This window comes from Rattus norvegicus, chromosome 1, assembly GCF_021556685.1.
Source record: "Rattus norvegicus strain SHRSP/BbbUtx chromosome 1, alternate assembly SHRSP_T2T, whole genome shotgun sequence".
Taxonomy (NCBI): domain Eukaryota; kingdom Metazoa; phylum Chordata; class Mammalia; order Rodentia; family Muridae; genus Rattus; species Rattus norvegicus.
Window position 1 is genome coordinate 99,337,890 of NC_141534.1, and position 27,237 is coordinate 99,365,126.

The 27,237-nt window shown below is 45.0% G+C and overlaps 1 protein-coding gene and 1 pseudogene across 2 annotated transcripts in view; one reads left to right on the plus strand and one right to left on the minus strand.

The window, feature by feature from the left end:
• Positions 1-232: 232 nt before the first annotated feature.
• The window catches only part of Tdrd12 (tudor domain containing 12), a 72,430-nt gene continuing 45,425 nt past the window's right edge, over positions 233-27,237 (minus strand). The window contains 19 exon segments of one of the 2 annotated variants that reach the window (NM_001432607.1): positions 233-2,238; positions 2,677-2,743; positions 2,828-2,981; positions 3,065-3,178; positions 3,330-3,393; positions 4,527-4,636; positions 10,860-11,032; positions 12,874-12,966; positions 14,954-15,164; positions 15,828-16,015; positions 18,593-18,692; positions 20,391-20,611; positions 20,945-21,084; positions 21,763-21,880; positions 22,530-22,658; positions 22,968-23,159; positions 23,990-24,117; positions 24,698-24,854; positions 26,396-26,581. In NM_001432607.1, the coding sequence (NP_001419536.1) occupies positions 2,144-2,238; positions 2,677-2,743; positions 2,828-2,981; positions 3,065-3,178; positions 3,330-3,393; positions 4,527-4,636; positions 10,860-11,032; positions 12,874-12,966; positions 14,954-15,164; positions 15,828-16,015; positions 18,593-18,692; positions 20,391-20,611; positions 20,945-21,084; positions 21,763-21,880; positions 22,530-22,658; positions 22,968-23,159; positions 23,990-24,117; positions 24,698-24,854; positions 26,396-26,581 (2,640 nt within the window). In that variant the 3' untranslated portion in view covers positions 233-2,143. 2 annotated transcript variants of the gene reach the window in all.
• On the plus strand, positions 7,393-8,371 carry LOC108349436 (40S ribosomal protein S2 pseudogene; annotated as a pseudogene).

Genomic DNA, 27,237 nt, shown 5'->3' on the forward strand with positions numbered 1-27,237 from the left:
TCACAGTTCACTGGCAGGTTTAAACTTGCTTTCCTGCTGCTCTTCCTCCGCACAGTGCCGCCACTCCCAGTTTTTACCCTGTGTTGTGCACAGCTGGTCTGTGGCCCCTGCAACTGTTCAAGGCAACTCCGCTGGGGTCAGCATCACGCACAACCAACTCACTGCCTTTGCTGGCATTTTACTTTCTAGAAGTGTGAATGTTCCTTTGCATTCGATGCAGAACAAAAACCTGTGACCAACATTACACTGGAGCTTTATTGATAATCCACCACAAAGATGCTCATATCATATGGGAGCAATTCTAGAGCACTAACTCTTCAAGTATTTCCATGTCATATTTCAGAAGTGTACCTCAATCAGTAGAGTTTAGTATAATACAGAAGGCAATAGCTGACTGTCAGCATAGCCTCCCATGTGCTACAAGATTTTGCTCAGAGGGTTAAGTATTGGAAAATCTGACCACCTGAAAAAAAATGATGTAAACAGAGCTGTGTCCCATTTCGCTGGGTCTTCTGAGACAGTCTGCCACTTGCACTCAACTCAGTGTTCAGTGTCACCACAGCCCTCCACCACCTGGGTGGACCTGCATCTGTACAAATGGACCAGTCTCACAGTTGAAATGTTCCAGCAAGACACCATGCTTTCTGCTTTGTCAAGAACCACTTTGCATTATGGCCCTCTGATATGGGACTACCAACCCAAGAGTCATAGCAGCAAAAAGGATGTCTTCCTGGTAGCGGCCCAGGCTAGGCAGTCTCTGACTCCTGGCACAGGTCTGACCCCCTCACAGTCACTGTGAAAGCCAGGTGCCCACCCCACAACACCCTGGACTCTCGTGGGCTGAATGTGCTCAGGTCTTATTTTACAGATAAGAAAACCAAGAACCAGTGTGGGCCCAGCCCTCTGGCACAGAAAGCCAGGAGACGTTGCCTCCTCGCCTGTGCAACGGCTAACTCTTGGGGTTACAGAACTCTTGACATCTCTGTTTCTTTTTCTTTTTTCTTCAGGTTTTGACACTAGTTCTTATGTAGCCCAGGCTGGCCTGACACTTCTTGGTCCTCCTGTCTCCACCTCTCATATGCTGGAATGACAGGCATGGGCGCATCTCTGAATATCGGTACTTTCTGATATGGAGAGCATAGGATATGCTTAGGGGAGTCCGTCCCTCAACAGTGCGGCTCCATCCATGTCCCTTCTCACTTGAGGGACACTGATGCGGAGATGCTAAGACACTGGGTTGTGAAGTTCCCACACTCACCTTCCCAACTGTGTCAGTGACATTTAAACGATAACCACACACCCTGTCCCCAAACCGGGGTGTTACAGCTGCATTCATTCAGATTTGCCATTAGTGTTCTCAGGACTCACCACATCCGGGGAGTCTGAAGGTTAGTAAGTCCTATAAGCATTTCTGAAAGAAAGTTCTGCCCAGGGTTCCACTGAGCTGAGGCAAATCTATCTTGCCTTTGGGGAAAAGAAGTCAATTTGTATCTCTTAGTAGCTGTCAAAGCCAGGAAAATTTAGGGAGTTTTTGTATGGCGCAGTTGGGCATTTAGGTCCTGTGGTGAAAGGGGCTGGCAAGTCCGGCTGGGTGTAAAAGTGTAAGACAGACTCTCCAGTTTCTGCGTGAGAGACAAGTTTTGAGCAGTGCCACACACGGGTCTACACGGCAATTGAGTAGACTAACTCCTTACAAGATCAATCTACTACCTAGTGTTAGGGTTTGCTCTCCGTCTCTACGATCAGTAGTCAGGATGAGCTAAGAGAGTCAGTGAGAGGACACACTGCATACACTTGGGTTACACAGGACCTTTGATGGAAAACACATTTTTGGAAACAGAACCTCCCTATATAGTCCTGGCTGCCCTCAAACTTGTAATCCTCCTGCCTCAATCTCCTGAGGGCTAGAATTAAAAATGTCCCTAACTTTCTGTGTCCCTGATTGTGGACTCTCCTTTGACAATCTCATCATAACCTATCACTTGGCTTGTCTACCCACTTTAAATCAATTAAGAATTTCTCATCATCATCCATGGCAGTGCCACACAATGACAGTGACAAGTCACTCTCCAGGTGAAAAGGGTTGGCCGTGACTGTGTGTGCAGTTGTCTGTCTTCTCGCTGGCGTTGGTCCATGCACGGCCTCATTCGCTCTCACTCCCGTCAGTCATGTCTGAAGAGGAGCTGCTGCTTTCAGCCAGTGCTGCCGCTTTGCAGGACAGGGTTTTAGAACTTACGACTAGAAGAGTTGGTATTATTGAAAACAGTTTAGTACAGGCTAATTACCCAGGACCATTGTTTTGGTTAGTGTAGCAAATGTCCCATGGGTCTAGCTCTGGTTTTCTTGCAAATTATTTAACCAAATAGTTCTAAGGAAGGATATCGTAAAAGGGTTTAGAAGGTGTATTACGGAACTGATGGTGTAGCTCAATGGTATAGTGCTTTCCTATCATATATACAGCTATGGGTTCCATCCTGCACTTAAATAGTTGAAGACGCATGCTCATTACAAGGGTCAGTACGCACTCATATTAGAACATTTAGCACCAAGGTCAACCCTAGTGTTTAGGGACTTTTGTTAGTAGCCTATTTCCACAAAGGTAGACTCCCTGAACACAGCTTGTGTCTACCCAATCTCCCCGCACCGCCCTGCCCTCACCCGAGAAGCCCATCTCACCCTTGGAGAAAGGGCTGTCCTCTTCACACTCCTCCCAGTGGTCAAAGTCAAAAGCCACATTAGGATTCTGTGCAACACAAGAGTGGACGCAGGTGTGTAAGTGCATGGTGCTCATGGTCAGCAACAGCCAGCCACAAACACACCAACTCACCCTCTGCTTGAGGAGGCCACACCAGCATGCCCGTTTCTCTTTTGCAAGTGTGATTAGAGGCTCATCATCCTTAATTATGCATTTGCAGTCATCTTTCCTTATGTCACCTTGCAGTTCCATATCAGCCAAGTAAAACTTGTCTCCTACCCAGGCACTAGGTTTTCAGTAAAAATAGTCAGTCATCTAAAATGTTGTATGTGATTTCAATTTTACTTTATCAGATACACACAAACCTACCTGAAAATGACTCTATCTGTAAAGAATTTACACTTATAGTCTTTGACATTCCTTATTTTTATCTTTAAGATGATGTGGTCATCCTTTTGGAACCACTTTATTTGTGGGTGAAAGCTAGAAGGAAAGAAAAGGGTTTTGTACTTATGAGCATGCAGCCGCAGGTGGAGGTTGGGGGGAAGCTGCCCAGCAGCAGCCACAGGCTGGGGGAGAGGTGCCCAGCAGCAGCCACAGGCTGGGAGAGGTGCCCAGCAGCAGAAGCACATACCTTCTCACATGTGGCTGTGTAGCTTTGCTAATGGTCTCATGGCCAATGTCTTCAGATAAAACTCCTACGCAAAATCAATGTTAAAATTTCCAGATTATTTAAATACCACACACACACACACACACACACACACACACACACACACACACACGCACACACGCGCGCGCGCGCACACACAGACACAGAATTATGGTAAGAGTATAGTCTTGGCTGGCTATCGCGGTGTACATCTTTAATTCCAGTGCTGAAGAGGCAGAGGCAGGCTATTTTGTGAACTGGAGGCCAGCCAGGTTTATACAGTGAGTTCCAGGACACCCAGAGATTTAGTAGAGAGATTCTGTCTCAAAATACAAACAGGAGGGGTTGGGGATTTAGCTCAGTGGTAGAGCGCTTGCCTAGGAAGCGCAAGGCCCTGGGTTCGGTCCCCAGCTCCGAAAAAAAGAACCAAAAAAAAAAAAAAAAAAATACAAACAGGAAGAAAACAAATTTCATTAAAACTCAGGTATCTAGTAGTGAATAATAGTTAGAAGAAGCTGAAATGCACACCATTTAGGAAACTGGCACAATAATGTAAACTACAATAAACTGTCGAATGGAACTCGGCAGGAAAGTGCAGCTGCTCTGGGGGCAGCCGTGCTGCACTGCTGTGTGGTGTGCAGGCAGCCAGGCTTCCTCTGCCCTTAGCCTGCAGGCTTCCAGAACAGGCAGACATCAGAACATAAGACAAGGCTCTAGGTGTGATTCACAGCGATGCAAAAGAAAATGGTAAACAGTTTTAATCACACTAGCATCTACTGAGAAACAACCTTAGTGTTCTCAATAAACCCTTGGCACAAACTAAGCGCCAGTAATTCAGATTGCAGAATATAACCTAACATCACTGGCTGCAGTGCTACAGACTGGAAGGCGCTGCAGTGTATGACATGCTTCTGACTCAGCGGAAGGAGGAGGAAGAGCTGGCTCACTGGGGAGGTTCTGCACACTTCTGGCCAGTAGATTTAAGTGTGGATGTTCCCTTCACTGGTTAAACCCTTCCCACAGAGACAGCCACACTGAGGAAAAGTCCCTGGTAGCCAGCACACAGCTCAGTGTTGTCGGTGTGGGCTGTGCTGTGTTCAATACCTCAGTAGAAGGGGAAGTCTAAATATGGGAAAGTCACAACTTGAGGTTAGGCTTCCTTTAAATACAGGTACTAACCAGGCTTTTGGTTGTCTGGGTCCACCTGGGAACCAGCTCCTCTTTCTGTACCTCTGTCTCCTCGCTGAGTGCCCTGCAAACACATGGTGCCTTCTACTGTTGTGGGTATCCTAAACATAAGAGGCAGAGGTTAAATGGACTTGAGGACTCTGGCAAAAGAGGGTACAGACATTAAACAACTCAGGTGCTTGTCATCCTGCAGTCAGACCTACCTGGAGTCTGTGTGGGCTACAGACAGTGAGAGTGTAGGCTTTGCTTAGTGTGCTCTTGCTGCAACCAAGCACAGCGGGAGGGGAGAGAGATGGGGTAGCGGGTAGGGAGTAGAGGTGCACCTGATCAGAGAAAGGCGCTCTCTCATTGGCTCAGCTGGCCTTCCCTTCAAGCTCCCTGAACTGGGGAGAGGAACACATGCAGCTTCCCCACTCACAAAAGAGAGAAGAGCCCAGGCACCGGGTCAGTTTCTTGTCCTCCCCACCTGTCTCCTTGCGAGTCTTTCCCAGAGTCTATTATTACTAGTTTGGGTCAACTTCTAGAAATATTGGTTTCATAAAAAATAAGTATTAGTGGGGTAGGGGCAGGGAGATGGCTCTCCAGTTCTGAGGTCAGTGAGGCAGGAAGGTCTAGAGGTAAGAGTAAAATGTGGCTTGAAGGGGTTGGGGATTTAGCTCAGTGGTAGAGGGCTTGCCTAGGAAGCGCAGGCCCTGGGTTCGGTCCCCAGCTCCGAAAAAAAAAAAAAAGAACCAAAAAAAAAAAAGTGGCTTGAAAAAAAAAACCATTTATATCTTTATGCACAGAAATCTACTAAATCCAGTGCAGTGCTCTTTCACTTTTGCCTATTAGTTAATTAGAGATTACCTCTTTTATGTGACCACCTCTTTAAAAAAAATTACATGCGAACGCGCATGGACACACACACATACACTGCAGCCTGGAGTGATGGCACACACCATTAATTCCAACTCTTGGAAGGCAGAGGCAAGCAGATGTCTTGAGTTCAAAACAGCCTACTCTATACAGTAAGTTCTAGGACAGCCAGGACTGTGTATAGACATTATCTCAAAAAAAAATATGTATCACTAATCTTTTGGCTCTTTAAGTAGACAATCAGTTCTTAGTCAGGGTTTCTATTGCTGTGCTAGACCACCACCACCAAGAGCAATTGGAGAGGGAAAGGTTATTTCAGTTGACAGTTCCACATCACAGCCCATCAGTGAAGGGGGCCAGGCCAGGAACTCAGGCAGGGCAGGAACCTGGAAGCAAGAGTCAATGCAGAGGCCATAGAGAGGTGCTGCTCACTGGCTTGCTTCGCTTGGGTTTTCAGCTTGTTTTCTTCTACAACCGAGGACCAGCTCAGGAGTGCCAACACCCACAGAGAACTGGTCCTCCCTCCCCATCAATCTCTAAGAAAATGCCCTACAGGCTTGTCTACAGCCTATTTTATGGAAGCATTTTCTTAATCCAGGCTCTCTCTTCCAGATATGTCTAGATTTGTGTCAAACTGACAAAGACAACCAGCACAGCAGTTATGTAGTTTGAAAAAAAACGGTTGGTACCAGGACACCACTTCCTTGCAGCCCTGCTCCCTAGTTCCCACGATAATGGATGGCAATGCAGTTCACCGTGCACGGGCTTTTACAGAGAACTTGAGCTGACACCTGCGTGACACATACAGACATCTTTAAAGTCTCTGGAGGCTTCCGATCTGTTTATATCAATCTAGCCCACAGTCCGGGAACTGGCAGAGGGCCTCCATCACTGCCTCTGCCAAAGCACTCACCTCCCTGGATATGAGCACGTCCATCCACCATGGTCTGCCCCTTCCTCCTTATATGCCATCTTCAACCTCACTCCACCAGGCCAGGCCAGGCCAGGCCTTTCTCTTAGCTGTTTCCTCATCCTCAATACAGCTTGTCCTTTCAGTGACCTTAAAACTTACCAGGTCCCAGAGCAAACTCTGGGCCTTTTCTCTAATGGGCTTCCCCCACTCAAACATCTCTTCTTTCCCACAGCATCAACTTTTTCTGTTACTGCATCTTAGAATCCCCATCCCTGTCAGCCCCTCAATCCTGTGACCCCTCATCTGCCAGAACCACCACCACCATCACCATCACCACCACTTCCTCTTCCTCCTCCTCCACCTCCTCCCCCCCCAGGGGTCATTCCCACTGCCCACCCATCTCATCTCATTCCCACATGCTGCTTTCCCTTCTAAACCAATTACACAGGCAGAGATACCAAACCTGCCCACTCATGCTCCATCTACTGTGACTCAAATGTCCTAGACTTGCCTGGCTCCTGAATTCTTCTCAAAGGCTTTCTCCTCCCACCCTCTATCAGAATCTCCCAAACTTGGAAATCTAAGTGCTATCTATGTAATAGGAGTCTCTTTCCAGACTTCATCCTATACCTCAAAGGCTCTGCATCTCTCTCTGCCCTGACCTTGGCTGTGCACAGCTCTGCCCAGGGTTAGGATTCAATCCCAACAGTAATGGCATCTTCACTGCTAAGTAATACCTTCTAGTAATAGGAACATTTGTTTCCTTGAAGTATGAGGAAAACCACTAGTATCCTCATTATTCCACAAATATTTAATTTGCTTTAACAAAAAGCTAAAATCATTTCACATTATAAACTATTTTATCTTTGCCAGACTCTTTGGCCACCTCTCCATTCACCTGTAATTTAATAACCTTCCAAAGTCACAGCGGAAGCATGACAGTGAACCCGGAGTCAAGTGGGTCCTCACACCATGGCCAGGGCTCCAGAGCACAGCGAATTATTCCAAGAATTGACAAAGGAGATTATGACATTGAATCACGGTACAGCAAAGGACACAATCACTAGAGTGAATAGAAAGACTACAGAAGCTTCTTCTTCTTCGGGAAAACACCAAATGGCGGATGACGCCGGTGCAGCGGGAGGGCCCGGAGGACCCGGGGGCCCAGGATTAGGAGGCCGAGGCGGCTTCCTCGGAGGATTCGGCAGCGGCAGTGGCCTTAGGGGCCGCGGTCGGGTCGTGGCCGAGGCCGTGGCCGCGGTTGAGGCCGCGGGGCTCGTGCAGGTAAAGCTGAAGACAAGGAGTGGATCCCCGTCACCAAGCTGGGCCGCCTGGTTAAGGACATGAAGATCAAGTCCTTGGAGGAGATCTACCTGTTCTCCCTGCCCATTAAGGAGTCTGAGATTATTGACTTTTTCCTGGGTGCATCTCTAAAGGATGAAGTTCTGAAAATCATGCCAGTGCAGAAGCAGATTCGGGCTGGCCAGCGGACCAGGTTCAAGGCCTTTGTCGCTATTGGGGACTACAATGGCCACGTTGGTCTTGGTGTTAAGTGCTCCAAGGAGGTAGCCACTGCCATTCGAGGGGCCATCATCCTGGCCAAGCTTTCGATCGATCGTCCCAGTGCAGAGAGGCTACTGGGGGAACAAGATTGGCAAGCCCCACACTGTGCCATGCAAGGTGACAGGCCGCTGTGGCTCTGTGCTGGTTCATCTCATCCCTGCCCCCAGAGGCACTGGCATTGTCTCTGCTCCTGTGCCCAAGAAGCTACTGATGATGGCCGGTATAGATGACTGCTACACTTCAGCCAGGGGCTGCACTGCCACCCTGGACAACTTTGCCAAGGCCACCTTTGATGCCATCTCCAAGACCTACAGCTACCTGACCCCTGACCTCTGGAAAGAGACTGTGTTCACCAAGCCTCCTTATCAGGAATTCACTGACCATCTTGTGAAAACCCACACCAGAGTCTCTGTTCAGAGGACCCAGGCTCCAGCTGTGGCTACCACATAAGGGTTTTTATACAAGAAAAATAAATGAATTAAGTCTGTTAAAAAAAAAAAGAAAGAAAGACTACAGAAATGGAGAAAGGTTGTTGCCAACTACATATCAGACAGGACGTATAAAGTATTGCAAAATTTAAACACAAACAGTAAAATTATCTGGTCAATAAATGAATTGATAAACTGACTAGACAGTCCTCAAAAGAAGAAACACAAGTGGCCAATTAAAACTGCTTTGAGGGTCCATTTTACCCTGTCAGAATGACAATTAGTTTAAAAAAAAAAGACCACAAATCAGGGGAGGATGTAGATCCTACGGTCAGCATCTAAAATGTGCAGTCACTATGGAAGTCAGGTCACAGGTGCTCAGAACTGAACTTAGGTCCTACGTAAGAACAGCAGGCACTTTTAACTGTGGAGCTCTCTCTCCAGCCAGCTCCTCCCTCACCCCCATAGCACTGACTTGCACATTCCTCCTGGCAAGTAAAATGAAACAGAACAAGCAATAACTCGAAGTTATGGATAGGAAAGTGGATTCTAATAGCATAGAGGACAGACGTCTGCCAGCTCTAGTGCTGTTTAAGGCGTGTTGTAAAGAATGAAGGTTGGGTGTATCTTTTATCTTTTATCTGGGAACTAAATGGTCAAAGGTGGGGTAAAACCCCAGATTGTGATTAAGAACTTCTACAACAGACTGGATAGGAAACACTTTGCCTTATGGGTATACCTTTATAAGTTTCTGCAAAATGCAATTCACCTCCATTTTCAGAAAATCTCAGAATGGATCTAGCCAAAGTCCATCATCCTGGCCAGTATTTAATTAAAGTTTGTTTCAAATTTATAGTAGTGGTCTTAGTCTTCAACAGTGGGATTAATACTTCTCCGAGCACTTCACTGTTTTTAAGATTGCTCCATCTTTAACCCCTGAAAGCTGGCCTGGGTCATGAGTGAGGGGAAAGATGGCCCTGCCCTTCGTCAGCTGCATCGCTGAGAGGAGCTCCAGTGAGGGTCCAGTATTGATGGTGCAGCAGAAGGCAGACCAGTGACTCACTGCAGTGAACATGTGCAAGTGAAGATGCGTGGACCAAAGGGTGTACTGTGGGACATACCGTGACACACCAGCTTCCATGATGACATTTCTTTTTTATGTTTTGCGTTTTTATTTTTATTTTGTTTTTGAGATGTTGCAAGGACAGAGGGCAGACACAATGGGATGGGGAGATGAGTGGGATTGGGGTGCATGATGTGAAATTCACATAAAATCAAAAAGTTAAAAAGTAAAAATGGGTCCATATCAAAACAGGTGCTCTATTGGGAATATTTACATCTATTAAATTCTATATGTTGTGGGGACCACTGGCATCTCTAGCACACATGTGGAGATCAGAGGACAACTTTCAGGAGTTGATTTTCTCCTTCTATATGAGTTCTGTGGATCAAATTAAGGTCATGAGGCTTGGTGGCAGCACCCTCTCCTTGAGGCATCTAGCAAGTCCACAAGGGCATTTAGGCTGGTGATAGCCAATATGAGAACTGGTCAGTGGCTGCATCTGTGTGACACTTGAACAGCAGCCAAACCATGCAACCAACGGCTGCCTATCAATAGGACACAGAAGATATGGAGAATACACAGAGTGGGTTTTTTCTCATCTGTAAAACTGGGAATCATGCCACTTACCGGAAAATAGAACTGGAAATAACTGTATTAAGTAAAGTAAGCCAGACCCAGACAAACACTGCACACCTTTACTTTCACATATGGAATCTAGATTTTTTTTTTTTTGAATCTAGATTTTTAAGAAAGATGTCAGAGTACCTGGGGGGAAGGAGAAGGGTGAGAAACAGGGGCAGAAGCAACAGAGGCAATGGAGACATGGTCAACAAGCACCATGTGCATGTGTGAAAGCCTCGTGATGAGACCCCTCACTTCCTGCAATGTACACTCATGAAGAAAAGCTGAACGGCAGTCAGGGAGCACAGCTCACTTCCACTCCAGAAGCCACTGGGAAGCACAGCAGCAGATGTGCAAGGAGGGTAGGTGGGAGCCTCCTTCACCAGCAGCAGACAAGATGAGCTGGGGGACGTGCTCAGAAGGGACACGAAGAGTGCATACTTAGACGACAGCTCCATACACACTATAAGTGAACTGTATGCTCAGTGTGTGGTCATGTAGCCAAAAATGGAGCAGAAAAGCATATGTGTTTTCCACTCAAACGAACTGCACAGCCTGGGAGCCCCATCTCTGTCTTCCCTGGTGTCCCCAGTATACTTTGAGTATACCCGAGTGAGTGAACCATCAAACCGCACACTGCGTTACCTGCAAACAAGATGTCAACAAAAGTCCTTTCTGTAAAAGAAACACTTAAAATGATATGCCTGGGGCTTGCTTCTGTCACTCCGGCAACACTAGAGAGTAAGTTGCGTGTAGGACAACCCTGAGCTCTGAAAGCTCTCAAAGCTGTGTGTTAAAACATGGAGATTCCTCGAACTTAACCCTTGTTGTGTTTTGTAAAACCAAAGAGCTTTTCCAAAGGAAGACAGAAATGCACTTACGAAGTCTGGCTTGGAAGGTCCACAAAGGCTGGCAGCTTAGCTTCTTTGTGTAGTTTTTTCAGTTGTTCTACATGTTCTGAATTATCAATACCCATTCCCATGGACAAAATTTCAGCTCGAACATTATAATCAATGACAGAAGTTTTTAAATTTGAAAGTTTTGTAACATGCACCTTCAACAAAAGGGGGAGAAAAAGGTGACATTTGTAAGAGTCACATTCTGGGTCTTGGCTGGGTCATGAGCACGCTCACAGCCTCGTTTTCCTAGATGCTTGGATACGTGTCTCAGTACGCAAGGACTTCCTGTAGCAGCTGGATATTTAACACTGAGCTGATGGCAGAATCCTCTCAAGGCCCACCCCATGCTTCGGGGCAGAACTGCGGGGATACCTCAGTGGACAGCAATCTCAGAGGCCGTGAGGCAACCGGACACAAACCCTTTGTGCTTTCTTCCTTCTTCCTTTGCTTTGGCCTCCTTGACAAGGCTCAGATTTCTCATGTGCCTTGAAAGAACTCATCATGCCAAGGCTCCAAGTCCTGTGTTCTACACCCTTTTCTCTACATGTGTTTTCTCCAACCAAAGCATTTCAAGTTATGCAATTTAAGGAAGACTTGTATAAAAAGCCACGACAGTGGGATTCCTGTGTAGAAAGGTGTGGACACAGGTCAGGTGGCTCCCATCTGTGGGAGGACAGAGATGGGGACAGGCTGGCCTGCTGAACGGACATTCCAACTGAGGGATACACAGAAGAATCTACCTTCACTCAGAGTGAGCGGGGATTGCTCTGGGAAGACAAGCTGGGTGCTGCTCCCCTTCAGTGTGTCAGCAGACACTGGCAGTCACTGTACAGCTGTGGAAACATGTTCTCAAGTAGGTTTTTCGTTTTTGTTCCCTCCTTAGAAACATTTATTTTTATGTGTATGGATGCTTTGCTTACATGTATGTTTGTGCATCATATATGTGCCTGGTACACACAGAGGCAGAAGAGAGCATGAGACTGCTGTGAGCTACCATTTAGGTGGTGGGAATACAACCCTCCAGAAGAGCCTCGGTCCCCTTCACCACTGGGACACCCTCCAGCCCTTCATTTTTGCTTCTTATTCTGATTGTTATTAAAAAAACAAAACCCCACAAAACCATGTTCTACACAGAACAACTATAATCCTAACTCTGACAACACTACTCTAGACCTCCCCGCTTTAATGTGGTAGAGCTTTCCCAACCTTATGAAATTTATTTTCAACAGATGGGAACTGAATTTCTTATAATATTTTAAGTAATCAGAATAAGTAAGGTTTGTCTGACGCAGCAGAGCTGTGAAGAAGTCATGAGGTGCAAACAGAAAGTGTTGGCAAAGACATACCGGCCTCCGAGCCACATGCCACTGGACCACACTTTCTTTTCCACTTTGGCAACATAGGATCTTTTTACCCCACATGTGGGACTCAAGGGTACAGTATGGCCTTAGCACATAGTGGGGGCTCAACAAATGTACACTGAAGCAACAGGGAAGAAGCGGTGAACATAGGAACAGCTCTAAGTGCCAAGGGCTGGACTCCTCACTCGTGGTTGCCCTGTATGCCCCAGGGCTTTAGGAACTAGGGAAGGCAATCACTCCAGCCACAGACTCTGACCTGTGACTTCTCAAATAGGGTGGGGCAGCAGGCTCAGAAACCCATGTAATGATCTGCGACTTATAATTCAAAGGGTAAAATGAAGCGCCACTGTAAATATTGGAGAATGCCACATGTGGTAAGGAAAGGTTCATAAACTTAAGTTATGGTACAGATGTGTAGTACACACAAGGCCCACATGCACTGTTGCCACGAAAAAAATATCTCACCAGACAAAAACAAAATCCATACCAAACCCATGACCCAAATAACATGAGAAACATCTCCCCTATGACAGCACCTTAAATGAACCCCCATTCCTAACAACAAATTGGAATCCTCTGCATCATCCTGGGGGCCACCCAAGCAGAGTTCTTTTAAAGAAAACCCAGACACTTACCATTGGATCAATCCAAAGGGTATTTCCCAAAGCGAATACCACCTTGGCCTCATGCATTTTCCCAATAATTTTATGATGAATGTATCTAGTAACCTGAAAAAAAAAGGCTCCTTTGTTATTCAACTGAGGTTTTAGGCAAGCATCTTACCTTACACATGACATACGGTACCGTATGGTACATATGGTACATAGCATCCTACATATTGCACCTGCTTCTCATAACAGCTCAGGGAGGTCAGCCTCCTTTCTTATCAGAGGTGAAGCAGAGTTTAACAGAGCAGGTGTGCCATGGGACAGGACCTGCCCAAGCCCTCATGTGAGCTCTGACAGACAATAGGAGGTGGTCAGTGCCTTTGGACCTGTAGTGCTGTACCTCTATCAGCCTTCAGCATGTTACCACTTTCCTCTCAGGAAGGGCCACATCAGACAAGACCTGACTGAGTTATTTCTCACGCTATTTGAATCCCTATAAAGCAGGACAGGAGAGAGTTGGCCCTTGTTATGAGATGGTTTCAATGCCCTCTGGAACAGTTAGTGAATTGGGAACAACTCACAGGAGAGGAGAGCTTGTCCCATGTGCTGTCTAGTTTTATATCAGTTTGACACAAGACAAGTTATCTGAAAGGAAATTGAGAAAATGCCTCCATTGAGATCTGGCCATATGGCATTTTTAAAATTCAGATTGATAAATTAGGACTGATGAGGGAGGCTCAGCCCCATGGTGGGAGGGGCCATCCCTGGGCCTGGTCCTGGGTTCTATAAGAAAGCAGGCTGAGCAAGCCAGGGGAAGCAAGCCAGCAAACAGCATTCCTCCATGGCCTCTGCCTCCAGGCTCCTGCTCTACTCCCTTCAGTGATGGACTACAGTGTGAAAGTTGAGTCAAATAAATCCTTTCTTCCAGAACTTGCTTTTGGTCATGGTGTTTCATCACAGCAATTGTAACCCTAACTAGAACCTCCCATTTCTACAGACTTCCTTCAGTGAAGACTCTTGGTCAAGCCATCTTTACAGACCAAAGGTTTCACAAAGGACAAGAACTATGTCCTTCTTCCTGATGGGTGCAGAACTCAGCATGGTCAGTCAGTTCTTATTAGAATGAATGAGGAAGATTTCCAGGTGGAAAAAGCTAACGTTGACTAAACTTAGAACATCACAGTTGCATCTAAATCTACACTGACTCACTGCCTCAGTAGTTTTTAGTCTTGTTTAAAACACAACCAGTTTTCAACTTGCATCATAATGGCTGATCTCATCTCCCATTAACCAGCATACACTTAACTTTCCAGAATCAGATGCATTATCATAAACAGAACTCATCATCGCTTTGGCAATAAGTGGGACTGTCCATCAGCCCCAAACCTGTCTTAGACTGCCATGGACTCAGTGTTACATTGCATGGAACAGGCATTTTTCTCTGCTGGTGGCACCCTAACTGACTGACAACATTCTTGTCATCTCCTGTATCTTTGTGACTTGTTCTGGTATGCATCCCTACCCCCCACCCCACCTGTTTCTCTGTCTGTCTGTCTGTCTGTCTGTCTGTCTCTCTCTCTCTCTCTCTCTCCCCCTCTCCCTCTCCCTCTCTCTCAATCCATGCCCCCAGTCCTGACAGAATCATCTGGCCTCTCCAGGGAAAGTTCATAACCTGTGCCCTTATTTGCCCAGGTACTCATTGTCTTCTTTTTCAGTTGGAGTCCATTCCAAGACAGAACACTAACGACTAAGGCTACAATGCCAGAAGCCCTTGGTGCCTCTAGTGTGGTACAGTGGCACATTTTCCTCTCAGAAAAGGACCTCAGGAAATCATGCTTTTAGTGACCTAAAATTGTGAGGCAAAGGTTTGAATTTAAGACTCTAATAAACACTAGGAGCTATAGTCCCAGCTACTTACAAGGATGACCCAGAGGACTGTTTGAATCTAGGAGTCCAAGATTATCCTGGGCAACATAGTGAGACTCCATGTTAAAAATAAAAATCCCTCTACATATAGAAATTCAAACTATGTAGCAATTCTTTGTATGTTCTGGGTTTTAAATATACTGCCTAAGTCAATAAAACATAAGAAGCTACAGTAACCCACCTTTGGGTTCCATTCAATTTCACTGTCAGCTGGTTTAACCCTACAAACAATGAACTCCACAGCCTGAGGGGGCAGAGTGTGAAACTTCTCTGGGAGCAGCAGCAGCTGGTCTCTTGTGATGAGCTTGGTCCTGCCTTCATCTATGAATTTCACCAGGACACTCCCCAAACCCCAGGTGTCTTCCTTCTGGCTCGCTTCCAACACCTGAACCCTAAAGAACAGCAGGGACATCAGGGAATCCAAAGAGAAAGCCTCCTTATTCCGCTACACTGCAGTACTGCTCTACAGCAGAGGAGACCTTAACCGACAGACTGTCTACAGCACACACAACCATAGCGCAGACAGCACTTCTGATCAGAACAAACCCTGTGCCTGATACTGTAACAACAGTTAACCCAGGAGAGACTCTGGGCCCTGAGAGGAGGCTAAGAGTGCAGGCCATGTGCATTCAGAAAGGTGGGTGCAAATCAGCACATGGGTGGGGTGCTGGACACTCACTGTGCCAACCACTGAGCTGGCCTTAGACAACTTACTCAACCAGGCCATGGCTCTGCAAGCTTTTCTGTAAAATGAAAGCAGTGCCTCTTTTATAGGAATCTGAGGGAAATTCAATGAGTTGCAAGGAGTGTGCTGCACAGTGATAGACCAATAACTAGTTGGAGTAATATGGCCACTGTACTCTGTGCTCAGGAGCTAGCAGGATGTCCTAAGCACATCTGTACAGGAAGTTTTCAGTGCAGTGTATAAACACCACCTTCCTGGGAAGTGACCAGGCTCAAGGTCCACACATTCACATAACAGACAGAGGTGAGGATAAGCATCTGACATAAATTACTCACGTTTCACAACTGTAGAGAGAGTACAGACAATTTACCTCTGGAAAAGTGTTTTTTCTTCTAATCCATACAACCCCAAATTTTCCACCTTTTCAGCAGCTGTTTTATTACTGGGATCCTTAAAATATTCATTCATTTCTGCATTGAGAGTTTCATAAAGATCCACATGTTTATCAATTATACGGCCAAAATAATTGGTTGCATTTGAAATGTAAAAAGGTATTATCTGAAATGAACACAATGAACACATGTAGAAGACAATGAAATAAAACCCATGCTATTGAGGCTGCAGAAATCAGCAAGTACACTAGGAACCCAAGGTATGCATGAAAGACAGAAGAATAAGCAGGAAGCAGGCTAAACACTGGACCAAAACAAGAGAAAAACTATATGCACAAATAATCATGTCTCACTTTAAACTTAACACAGGATATTTTAGAGAAAATTCCATTTTTCTTTTTTTTTGTTTTTTTTTGGGGGGGGGTTCTTTTTTTTCGGAGCTGGGGACCGAACCCAGGGCCTTGCGCTTCCTAGGCAAGCACTCTACCACTGAGCTAAATCCCCAACCCCGAAAATTCCATTTTTCAAAAACTTCATTTGGTGCCAAAAAGATGGCTCAGCTGGTGGAGGTACTTGCTCATAGCCCTGCTGGCCTGAGTTGGATCCTTGGATTTTAGAGCCCACAGAAGGGATAGAGAGAATGACCTTTGACCTCTGACCTGTGCACTCACATGCATACACATAATAAAAAACTTTTAGTGATGTGCTCCTTTGTTCACTTTGTAATTGAAATTATTAAAATATATAATGTATTTTAAAACTGCCTGTGTGTTTTAAAGTTTTTGTAAAAGTGAGTATGTTCAACATATTACCTCACATATATCCCAATTCCCCACCCACCCCTTTCTTGATCTCCTACCTCATGTTTATCCTCTTTGTTACCCTAGACAATTCCACTTCTACTTTCTTTTTTTAAAAATATTTATTTTTTATGTATGTGAGTACACTGTCGCTGGCTTCAGACACACCAGAAGGGGGCACCAGATCCCATTACAGATGGTTGTGGTTGCTGGGAACTGAACTCAGGACCTCTGGAAGAGCAGTCAGTGCTTTTAACCTCTGAACCATCTCTCCAGGCCTGTATTTTCATTTAATGTATACACCCATAATTTTATATGACTATATAAAATCAATAGGAGAAATATATATTTCCCTTTTTGAGATTGGCTTAATTCACTTACTATGACATCTCCACAGAACTTTATTCTTCTTTATAACTAAAGAACATTCCATAACTAGGACTGCTGATAACAATTCTCCCATAGCAGCCTGCATGAAACCTCCCGCCACTATGGATGCTGGCCAGCAAGAAGCTCCTGGCTAACTAGAGCCACACAGAGACCTTATCTGATAAAACAATCGTTGGAAGGATTATTACTTATACATATTCAACACTAAAGGGAAGCATGTTCAAGGGGCTCTAGAGTCACTCTTCAGCACTGTTCCTCAGAAAATATTAACATAAATCTGAATTAGGAAAACTTAAAAATGAGTTGGCAAAGTTAGAAGTTAAAGAGAGAGCCTGTCAAAAATGGAACTACATTAGATTGGGATGGTGGCCCCTCAAAAGGTACATACATATGGTGACCAGTAAGGCTGGGTCAACAAGATGCCCAGTGTGTAAAAGCACTTGCCCTCGAAGTCTGAAGGCCCAAGTGAGAGCCCAACTCTATGTTAAGAAGTCACATGTGGTGGTGTGCACTCAGAACAAGGTGGAGGTGAACAGGAGCACTGGTGCTAGCTAGCCTGGAGCCAGCAAGACAGAAATAAGAGCACCCCTGCCTCAACAAAGGCAAAAGCTGTCCATTTAACCTCTATGTGCAAACCTCGGCTTTTTTTCTGTGTCTCATACAGATGGATTCACACACGCAACACAAATATACATAAAAATTTTAAATGTATTTTAACACCCAAAGTCACTGTAAGCATGACTTTATTTGGAAAAAAAAGGAGTCTTTGCAAATACCATTAAGTGTCTCCACATGAGGATACATGCAATTTTGCTTTACATCAGAGAAATCCTTAAATGGCAGACCATTTAAAGTACATGTGAGCATGTAGTAGGTAGTATTTCTGAATAAAACAAATGTTCTAGGAGGGACAGCTTTAGACTAATGGGTGGGCCTTCCACACAGTGACAAGCACTTTTAATTTTAATAGGGAAAAAGAGAGAAGAGGAGAAGCCTACTTGAAGAAAGGAGCAGACTAAAGGAGATATAATTCCAAACCAAGGCATGTCAAGCTGGAAGGTTCCTGGGGCTAGGTGAAGGCAGCAGGGGCTGGGAGAGACAACAGAGCCAAGGACTAGACTGTCCTGCATAGGCCGGAAGTCTTGCCCATGCTGGGTGTAAAATTGTGAGAACAGCGCTCTTGTGTGGATCACCAAATAAGTGCTTTGTTACAGCAGCCCTCAGAAGCTAACACAATAGACAGTGCTTAATTTTTTCTGATGCTTTAAAAACACTTTGTTTTCTCTAAGAGCACAGCCCCTGGCAGATCCAGCACACTCAGTAGAAAGCCACACGTCTAAACACATGTGGGCTGCACAGACTGGACTCGACAGCTTCGTGCCATCCAAGTCAGGTGGGTAGGTGGTTGGAGCTGGGGAGGTGGAGGAGCAAGATGAATATGATCAAAGCACATATAAAACTCTCAATAAAACTAATAAAAATTAAAACAAAACGTGTTCATGCAAATAATTGTTAACACTGTTAACCAGTAGACAAAATATACTAGAACTTACCCTAATGTGCCCAAACACTGGTAGAGTTTCATTGGATAATTTCCTTGGGATGTCCATTTCTGGATTAATGTGGTGCCGGTCAGGACAGATCCTTTTGTCTCTGGGAAAAAAAGGACTAGATTTTAAAACAAGAAGAAAATACATTAACACAAACAGTGTTAATGTAGTGGGTTGGTCTGCTGCTGCTTGTGTGTGGAGTACTGCTTTCCAATGCTAAGAAATACTGGTTACTCAGGATGTGGTTGCCCCCAACAAGCAGATCCTCCCCGCTCCCCAGTTTAACTGGTCAATAAAAGGCTAGAGCCTGTGCAAGAAGGAGGAGGAGGAAGAGAAGAAGAAAGAAGACAGAGGGGGCGCCATGAGAGGAGATGGACCATGAGTGGCCAGGAGGAACAGCAAGTAACAGGGACTTTGTGGCTGGAGAGTAAGTTAGAATAGCTACAGACCTGCCCAGTGTAGGCTTACGGCTTGGAAAGGACATAGCCGGAGTGCGTGTCCTCTGTACGGGCTGGCTAGGGCTCTCCCTTCATCCTACGTGTTAAGACATATCTGGGAAACTGACCTGCAGCTAATATCCGAAAAGTTTTACTCCAAACAGTTAAATGCTAAGCAGCTAAAGACCGAAAAGGGCACTAACAGTACAAATGTAAGAATAATTCACTCTTTAATCAATCCTGGATGAGCTCAAAGAACAGAGCTCTTGATTATTCCTTGAGATGTTTTTATTTATTAAATTTTGTGCTTTTATTTTATGTGTGTGGATGTTTTGCCTGCATATATGTCTATGTACCACATGAATAACTATTGCCCAAAAAGGCCGGAAGAGAACACTGGGTCCTCTGAAACTGGAGTTACAGATGGTTGTGAGCCATCACTGGGGTGCTGAGAATCCAACCTGAGTTCTCTGGAAGAGCAGCCAGTGCCCTTTCCTGCTGGGCTATCTCTCCAGACCCTCAAGACACATCACTATAATCTACAACGAAGACCAATTAACTCTAAAATACAAACCTCTCCTCTACTTTGTCACCCACAAGAGGGCACATCTAATCCCTAAAACCATGCATGAGGACATTCAGAACAGCACAGGACATAACAGCACCAACTGCAAACTGCCACAGGCCCATTACCTAAAAGTGGATACATACATGGCGATACAGTCACAGAACAGAGTACAGAGCCACAAAATAAAAATAGAAACTGAAATAAACCTTCTCTAAGTTGCTTTTGATCAGAATATTTTATAATACCAACAGAAAAGCAACCTAACACAATCAATACTGATCAATAAATTAATGTAAAAAGAAAATAGGGTGCAAGCATAGCACTGTAATGTTCAGTTACGGAGGAAAATGAGGTCCTATCATTTGTAGCAAATGGAGGAAATAAGTAAAACTAACCAGTCACAGAAAAGCAAGTACTATCTGTCCCCTTCCACGTGGCAACTGGAAACTCAAGCACATCAGGAAGTAGAGCTGTGGCTGCTACGAACTGGGAAGGGGATTGTGAGGTCAGAGAGTAAGGGGAGACTCGGCCAGGGTACTGTATGCACATGTATGGATCTAGGACTCCGATTCCACTGACATGTATTGTATGTCTCACTTAAAACACCCCAAGCCTGCCAGTGCTCACAGCTCTAGGTAGCTGGTCATTTCTACCACGGGGGAACCTCTGGGTGCTCCTTTTGCATTGAGTGGGCTGACACAGGGAGTAAGAGTATGATAGTTTCATCAAGGGTCACGTTTATTACCTATGAATTTCAAAGCACGGCACTACTCAAGTTAAAAAAGCACTGGCTTACTTGCAAAAGCCAAAAGCTTTAAGATACGGACAGAGAGGTCTTCTAGCTTTCTTATCTTCTTTGGCTTCCAGGACCCCTGCAGTAAACTCATACAGCTCCGATGGAATTTTGGCATCTGCTCGCTCCAAGTATCGCAGGACCCCGACGGCATGGCTGGCATTCCTCTCCGTCAGCAGTAGGACAGATTTCGTTTTCTTACCTCCCTGCTCTGCAGGTGAGCCCTTAAAATTGGACGTGAAGAAAAGATGCAGGCCATCCTCACCATCTGTTCTCCTTCAACACACACACACACACACACACACACACACACACACACACACATATATACATACACACACCACACACACACATATACATACCACACACACGCATATACATACCACACACACACATATACATACCACACACATATACATACCACACACACATACATACCACACACACACATATATACATACCACACACACACATATACATACCACAGACACACACACACACACACACACACACACACACACACACGAAACAAGAAACATTATAAAAATTGATCAAACCTGCTCAGTTAAACTCTGAAAATGATCAGACATGCAATACAGGCGTCCACCAAATACTTTTGGTGAGGAAGGAAAGCTGAAGTGAACCACGCATGTGGCATCGGTGATGGCCAAGAGCGGTATGCAGTCATCTGTTAAGGCTGGAGAAAAGAGTTTCTCTAAGGTCCCATAAATGGGTGTTTCTGCATAAACTCTGATTAACAGGCCCAGAACCCACACTGTACCATGTTTCTGTATGATATTTTGTTTCCTTATTTGAGGTGCAGAGGACTGAAGTCAGGGCTCATGCCTGCTAGGCAGAAGCTCAACCATTAAGCTATGCCCACAACCTGCATCACACTTTAAATATGCAAAGCACCATTTTTCTCCCTCTCCCCGCCACAAAAAAATGCTACAATATACTGATAAAATTCCAGAGGACAGTGGGCTCTCTTTTAGCTTGAAAATTCCCTTCCTCTGGTGTAATCAGGCTGCCCAGAGAGTTTTCCCTTGCTGTGGACATCCTGACCTTTATGTTTCTGTGATTAACCTTAATATCATTTCAGATGTGTACATGAATGTATGAATGAATGGACAAACAGATGCACAGACCAGCATAGACTTTATACATAGGGGAACCAAACTGGAACTCCAGGAAGAACTCTGCCTGCTAAGCTGAGAACCCTGTGGTACCTAGATTTGCCTTTTAAGAAGGAGACTAATTTTTCATTTTAGACTGAATTCTGAAACCTTAAAAACCATGAGCCATCTGAAGATGAGAAATTGGAGAGATGATCCCTACTGCTCAGTCTTGTCTGAATAGAAATTAAAGTACTTACTTAACACAATATGGGAGCCAGAGCTTAACTTCTTCTTCCACTGTTCCAAAATACTTTTTAAATTAAAAGCCATTTCTTTATGCATTTTCAAGCAAAATATTGAATTGCTTTCTACTACCTAAAGATGAAATCAAAGCCGTCAGTTCATCGCCACGCCCACGTGAGCTCAGCCCATGGTTCCACTGGTACCCACCAGGGTCGAGTCTGAATCAGCAGCAGTAGTATAAACCATCCCCAAGGGTCTACAGATCTCACCTAAAGATCTGCTTTTAGTGAAACACTATTTGCAAAACTATTTCCCTTTTAGATAACATGGACGTCTGAGCACACATACACATGTGTACAGCTACATCAGATATGCGTGCTACCCTTAATAAGGCCTTTTAAGCTGTATGTTGTAGCTTATTATGATGGAAAGAAAGACATGGTGCTGGGTTTTTCATTTTGTATTTGGCTTTGTTTCTACTCTTTAGCATTAATGTTTATAGAATTAGATTAAAAAGGCTAAACCTTACAACGTGTTTGACTCTTCCGTCCACAATGTAGACGACCGACTTAGTTTTCTTACGAGTACTGATGCTCACGTGTTTTCACCAAACAAAGCTTGCACACTTCCTCTGACACAGCCTCACAGCCTCACAGCCTCCAGAGCCTGTGCTACCCTGTGAGACTGCATCTCCCTAGCCCTCTCCGCACATTTCTGTCCAGCAGAGTCTGCTCTGGCTCCCACCAATGGTGGACATGTCCCAGTGTGAGCACAGGCTTACCTTACATACAATCTCTGTCTCTGCTACGGAGCAGGTAAAGATCAAGGTCTTCTGGGCCTGACTTGGAACAAAGTCAAGAACTTGGAGTAAAGTCGAGGTTTTCTCGCACTCCAGGCACAGATGCACTACCTGCCGATGAACACGGAAACAAGTGGTTTCTGAGCTGTCAAAGCTCCGCAGCTGCACTTCTCCCAGAGATTATTCTTGTAACAAGAAAGTGCAAAGGAAATAAATATAAATGTAACTTATGCTTACAAATTTGAGGACAAAGCACAGTTATCATCTAACAGGCAGCACGAATACAACTTGTTTGTATTCAAGGGGCTGCTTTAAGTGAAACACCATTTGCAAGACTATTTCTCTTTTAAATGACATGCACAAGAGTGTGCGAATACTCAGGTGTCTATTCACTCATGCACACCAGTCCCTCCCCATCACCTGCTGGACACTGCCGTAGAGGGCAGCCTCCTCCAGGGCAGTGATCACGACGTGGGGATCCTTCATGAACTCTCTGACTAGATGCTCTATGTGTCTGTTCCAGTGAACACCCACGGCTACAATCTGGTGTGGCGCAGACTCCCGCTCCTCCACTTCAACGTTTTTTTTAAAGTTATCTAATATGGCAAACATCTGAAAAATTAGTAAATTTAATCTTTGTTTCAAAATAAAGAATTAGCTAGAACACAGAATTCAGGGACTCTAATGTTTTTAGTGTGTTGAAAGACTTTCCAAAAATAAAAATGAAAAAACGTTTTCAAAAGAAGAAAATACACTGTCAACAAACACTATAAAATTCTACTGGATGTTTGTGACAAGGGGTTAGCATGCTTATGTTAAAGACTTCAAAACTCACTTACAGAAAGATGACCCCAGCAAATAAAAACAACCAACACATAGGACGAATAGACACAATGATCAATTTGCATTATTTTCTAACAAGCCAAGGAAATAGAAACTAAGCAAATAGGAACCCACTGTTTACAAGTTGGCATGGAAAACAAAGCAAAATACAAGGCAGGCCCCAGTTTCTGCAGGGCAGACATGCTGACAACAACAGACTGTCCGCTGCTCAGACAAGCACTGATGCAAAGCAGATCAGGTAAGAACCAGCTTGGGAATGCGCTCCGACTTCAAAGGAGCCACAGTCACTAAGAGACAAAGCCTGAGCCCTACCTGGGGCTACCATCACTCCCAAAACTACTGCTCTTGGTTGGCTTGTCAGCTCCTAACAAATGCTTCAAAAAACTCAGAGTGTATGGCTCAGCAGGAGAGTGTCTCCCTAGCATGCACAGGGCACAGGTTTAAAATAAGTTGTTACAAGCAATAATAAGCATGCTACAGAACAGTATAGCACTATTAACTACAGAGTTTAACTCTTAAATCAGCGAGGAGCTGACACATTTCAGAAACATTCGTGATACTATGATGAATAGCAGTGGACACCCAGTATGTCTACTCACTTGTTCGTTAGCTTCGAAGAACAGTACGTGCACTTCATCCAGAACCAGGTGGCAGAGTCTAAGGAATAACAAGCTTCGGTACGTGAGAAGTCTCAGAAGGCTGTGTGGCGTTGTGACAATCACATCACCTACATTCAGAAAAAACAATGAGCATCTTTAGGTTTTCTACGGGTTTCTCCAATACTTCCTTCACCATGATTCCACTTCCTTCTCAGCGCTCATTTTTCTACTGGGTGAGCAAGGCAAGTAAGCCCCTGTCCACCCTGTCTGAGCCTGCAATATCTGACCACCCGCCTGCTGCCATGACTCTGCTTGCCTAAGAGGCAGATTTCCTCAGCCCTGTGCACAGCATCTGACAGTGAATGTTCAGTAGCATTTGATTTGACAACTGAAGGAAATCATGCACTTTTCACAGACCCGAGTCAAGACCGAACCTTCACCACTGACACCCACTGGTAACTAAGAAGTCAAGTCAGGACCAATGGCTAGCAACTGAGGTCCCAGCTACCTAGGCAAGCTCACTGACTTCTTTTTTTTTTTATTTTTTTTTTATTTTTTAGATCCAATTGGTTAAGATATAATTGCCCACTTAAACATACAAAGCCCGGTACTATCCATCCCTTGAGAACATTAATAACAACCCTGTAAATACACAGAAGCTCACTGACTTCTGCAAAAAAACCCAACAAGCTTGGAAAGGATGCTTACATCCCCTTGGAAGCTTCATATTTTTGGCTTCGTCTTTGTGAAGTCCAATTGTTAATAACACAGGATGAAGAGGCCTGGAGGACATGCTATAGTCTCCCAACAACTCAAAAATAAACTGAGCCTTTTTCCACCCTGGACACACGATGACTGCAAGAGGCTGCAAAGACAAACAGATCCAAGTGACTTCGGATAGTCGTGAGGAATCAAACACAGCATCTGTGAAACATCCAGACCGTCTCCTATCACCACCATACAGATGAGCAAAGTTATCATTTCACTAGAGTGGGTTTAGAAACACTGAACTAGTTCTTCAGCTGAGCTAATGCACTCCCTCGGTCTTTTAAACCCTAGCATACTCTTACACGGTAGGGCCAATTATTGTTTTATTCCACAGGATAAGAGTCTGAGGCTCCACAGAGGCGGAGTCGGTCCTCACGGCTGCACAGCTAATGTATCAGCAAGAAACTAAGCACCCAGAAGTCTGGCTCCGCTCCTGCTCCTAAGCACTGGAATGAAGGAATGGCTTAAGAGAGGCACTGCCTCTTCCCCAGGAGACTGCCTCCTGAACTCAGCTCTCCACTGGCCTCACTCCCCAGGTGGCCTGCCTGCCACCACTTAATGGTTTCATCAATGAGCCTAGTCTCCTCCTCCTTCTAGGAAGGTCCCAACAGGTGCCAACTTCTCCACGGGCCTGAAAGCAGGCTGTCTGTGGAGACAAGGAGAAAACAGAGGACACATAGGGTAAGGGCTGGATGTCACTTTCAGCCCTAAAAGAGGCTCTGGTCTGCCTCAGCACAAAATGGCACTTCCGCCATCAGCTGGGCCCAGCTACTTGCTAACCTAACTCAGGGGCGTAAATGCATCCATTGAAGTCCATACAAAACTAGTGTAAATTTCCAAGATAAATCATCATACTGCATGGTAGGATTAGGAAAAACAAACAACAAAACACACACAACTCAGTAAGCATCTGTACTGCATCTTTTGTGCTGTGATCTGGGATGGAGGTTTTATAACAACTGTTCTCTACAGTGCCTTACTATCCATCACCAGTTTGTCCTTGTGTCCCATTTCCCTCCTTTCTTATTCATGGGCAAAGATTATTAAAACATCATCTCGTGCTATCAATCATAGCACAGAGAATTACAACAGAAACCGAACTTCTAATCACATACTCACCACTTGTCAGTTAAGCCAGCAGCTTCCCTTGCACCAATGCAGTAATAAGACATGGCCTGACCATCTCATCCGCTGGGGTGACAATTATATGAATTATGCTAACATCATTTTACAGACTCTACATTCAACTCTAAAAAGCCACGACTCTTGTGCCCAGCAAGGCCCATGGATGGACCTCAGGAAGAGTTATTGTGAACTTGGAGACACAACACTGAGAAAGCAAAGGCTACTTTCTAATAGCCCAGGTTTACCGTGTTCTAACAGTGTCTTAATGTGTATCCAAGGCTGACCTCAAATTCATTATTTAGCCCAGGCTGGCCTCAAATTTGTAATCCTATTGCCTCAGTGTCCCAAATACTGGGAAAATCGGCCTGTGCCAACAAGTCAGGCTGATAATTCAGCTTCTAGTCTAGTGGTTTGGGAAAATTTTAGTAATACAATCTTTTCTTTACCAAACAAATATAGACGTGTCATTTGAAAGCAAACATTTAATCCATTTCAAAATGATCTCCAACTTACTCCATTTCTACTTGGTAATGACTTGTAGCAGCCCCCCATCTGCAAAATCGTAAGCAGCGGTGGCAGGTACAACAAGGGGTCATTTCCACAGTGAGAAATGACAACCACATCACAGCCACGTGCAATAGGAGGCCAAGAGTAAGATGCAGTGTGGCTGGGTCCTGGAAACTTGTTTCTTTGAAGAGCCTACAGAGAAGACAGTGGGGGGAGGGGAAGAGAAAGACATAAATGACAAGGGAACCTTCTGTCTCCAAGCTCCACGCATCTCACTGTCACCACCAGGACACCTGCACGCATGGCCTATTCTGGTGGTCTAAGACCTACTATGAGCTCTGCACGGACACTTCCCAACTATCAAATCCCTATTTTAAAACTACTGGTTCTTTGACACTATTAAAGGGTCTACTGAGTAGCCAGCCCAAACCAGATGACTAAAGCACACTGCAACAAGAATATGGCTTTGTCTCCTAGTCCCTTAATAATCTGCCAGGCCATCTGCCTCATTGTAAAACTATTCCTTATTTGATTTTTGAAACAGGATCTTGGTAAGCTAGCCCCAGGCTCTTTTTTCCACATGAATGGGTGCTCTGTCTGCATGTGTTGTTTGTGCACCATATTCATGCCAGTGGAGGGCCACAAGATCCACTGGAATTGGACAGACAGTTCTGAGCCACCATGTGGGTGCTGAAGAGCAAACTGGGTCTTCTGCAAGAACAACAAGTACTCTCTAATGTTGAGCCATTACTCTCTAGTCCCAAACTTTTGATTCTCTTGCCACAGCTTTCCAGGTGCTGGGATTACAGATATATGCCACCTTACCTACATGCTTTTATTGGCAAATT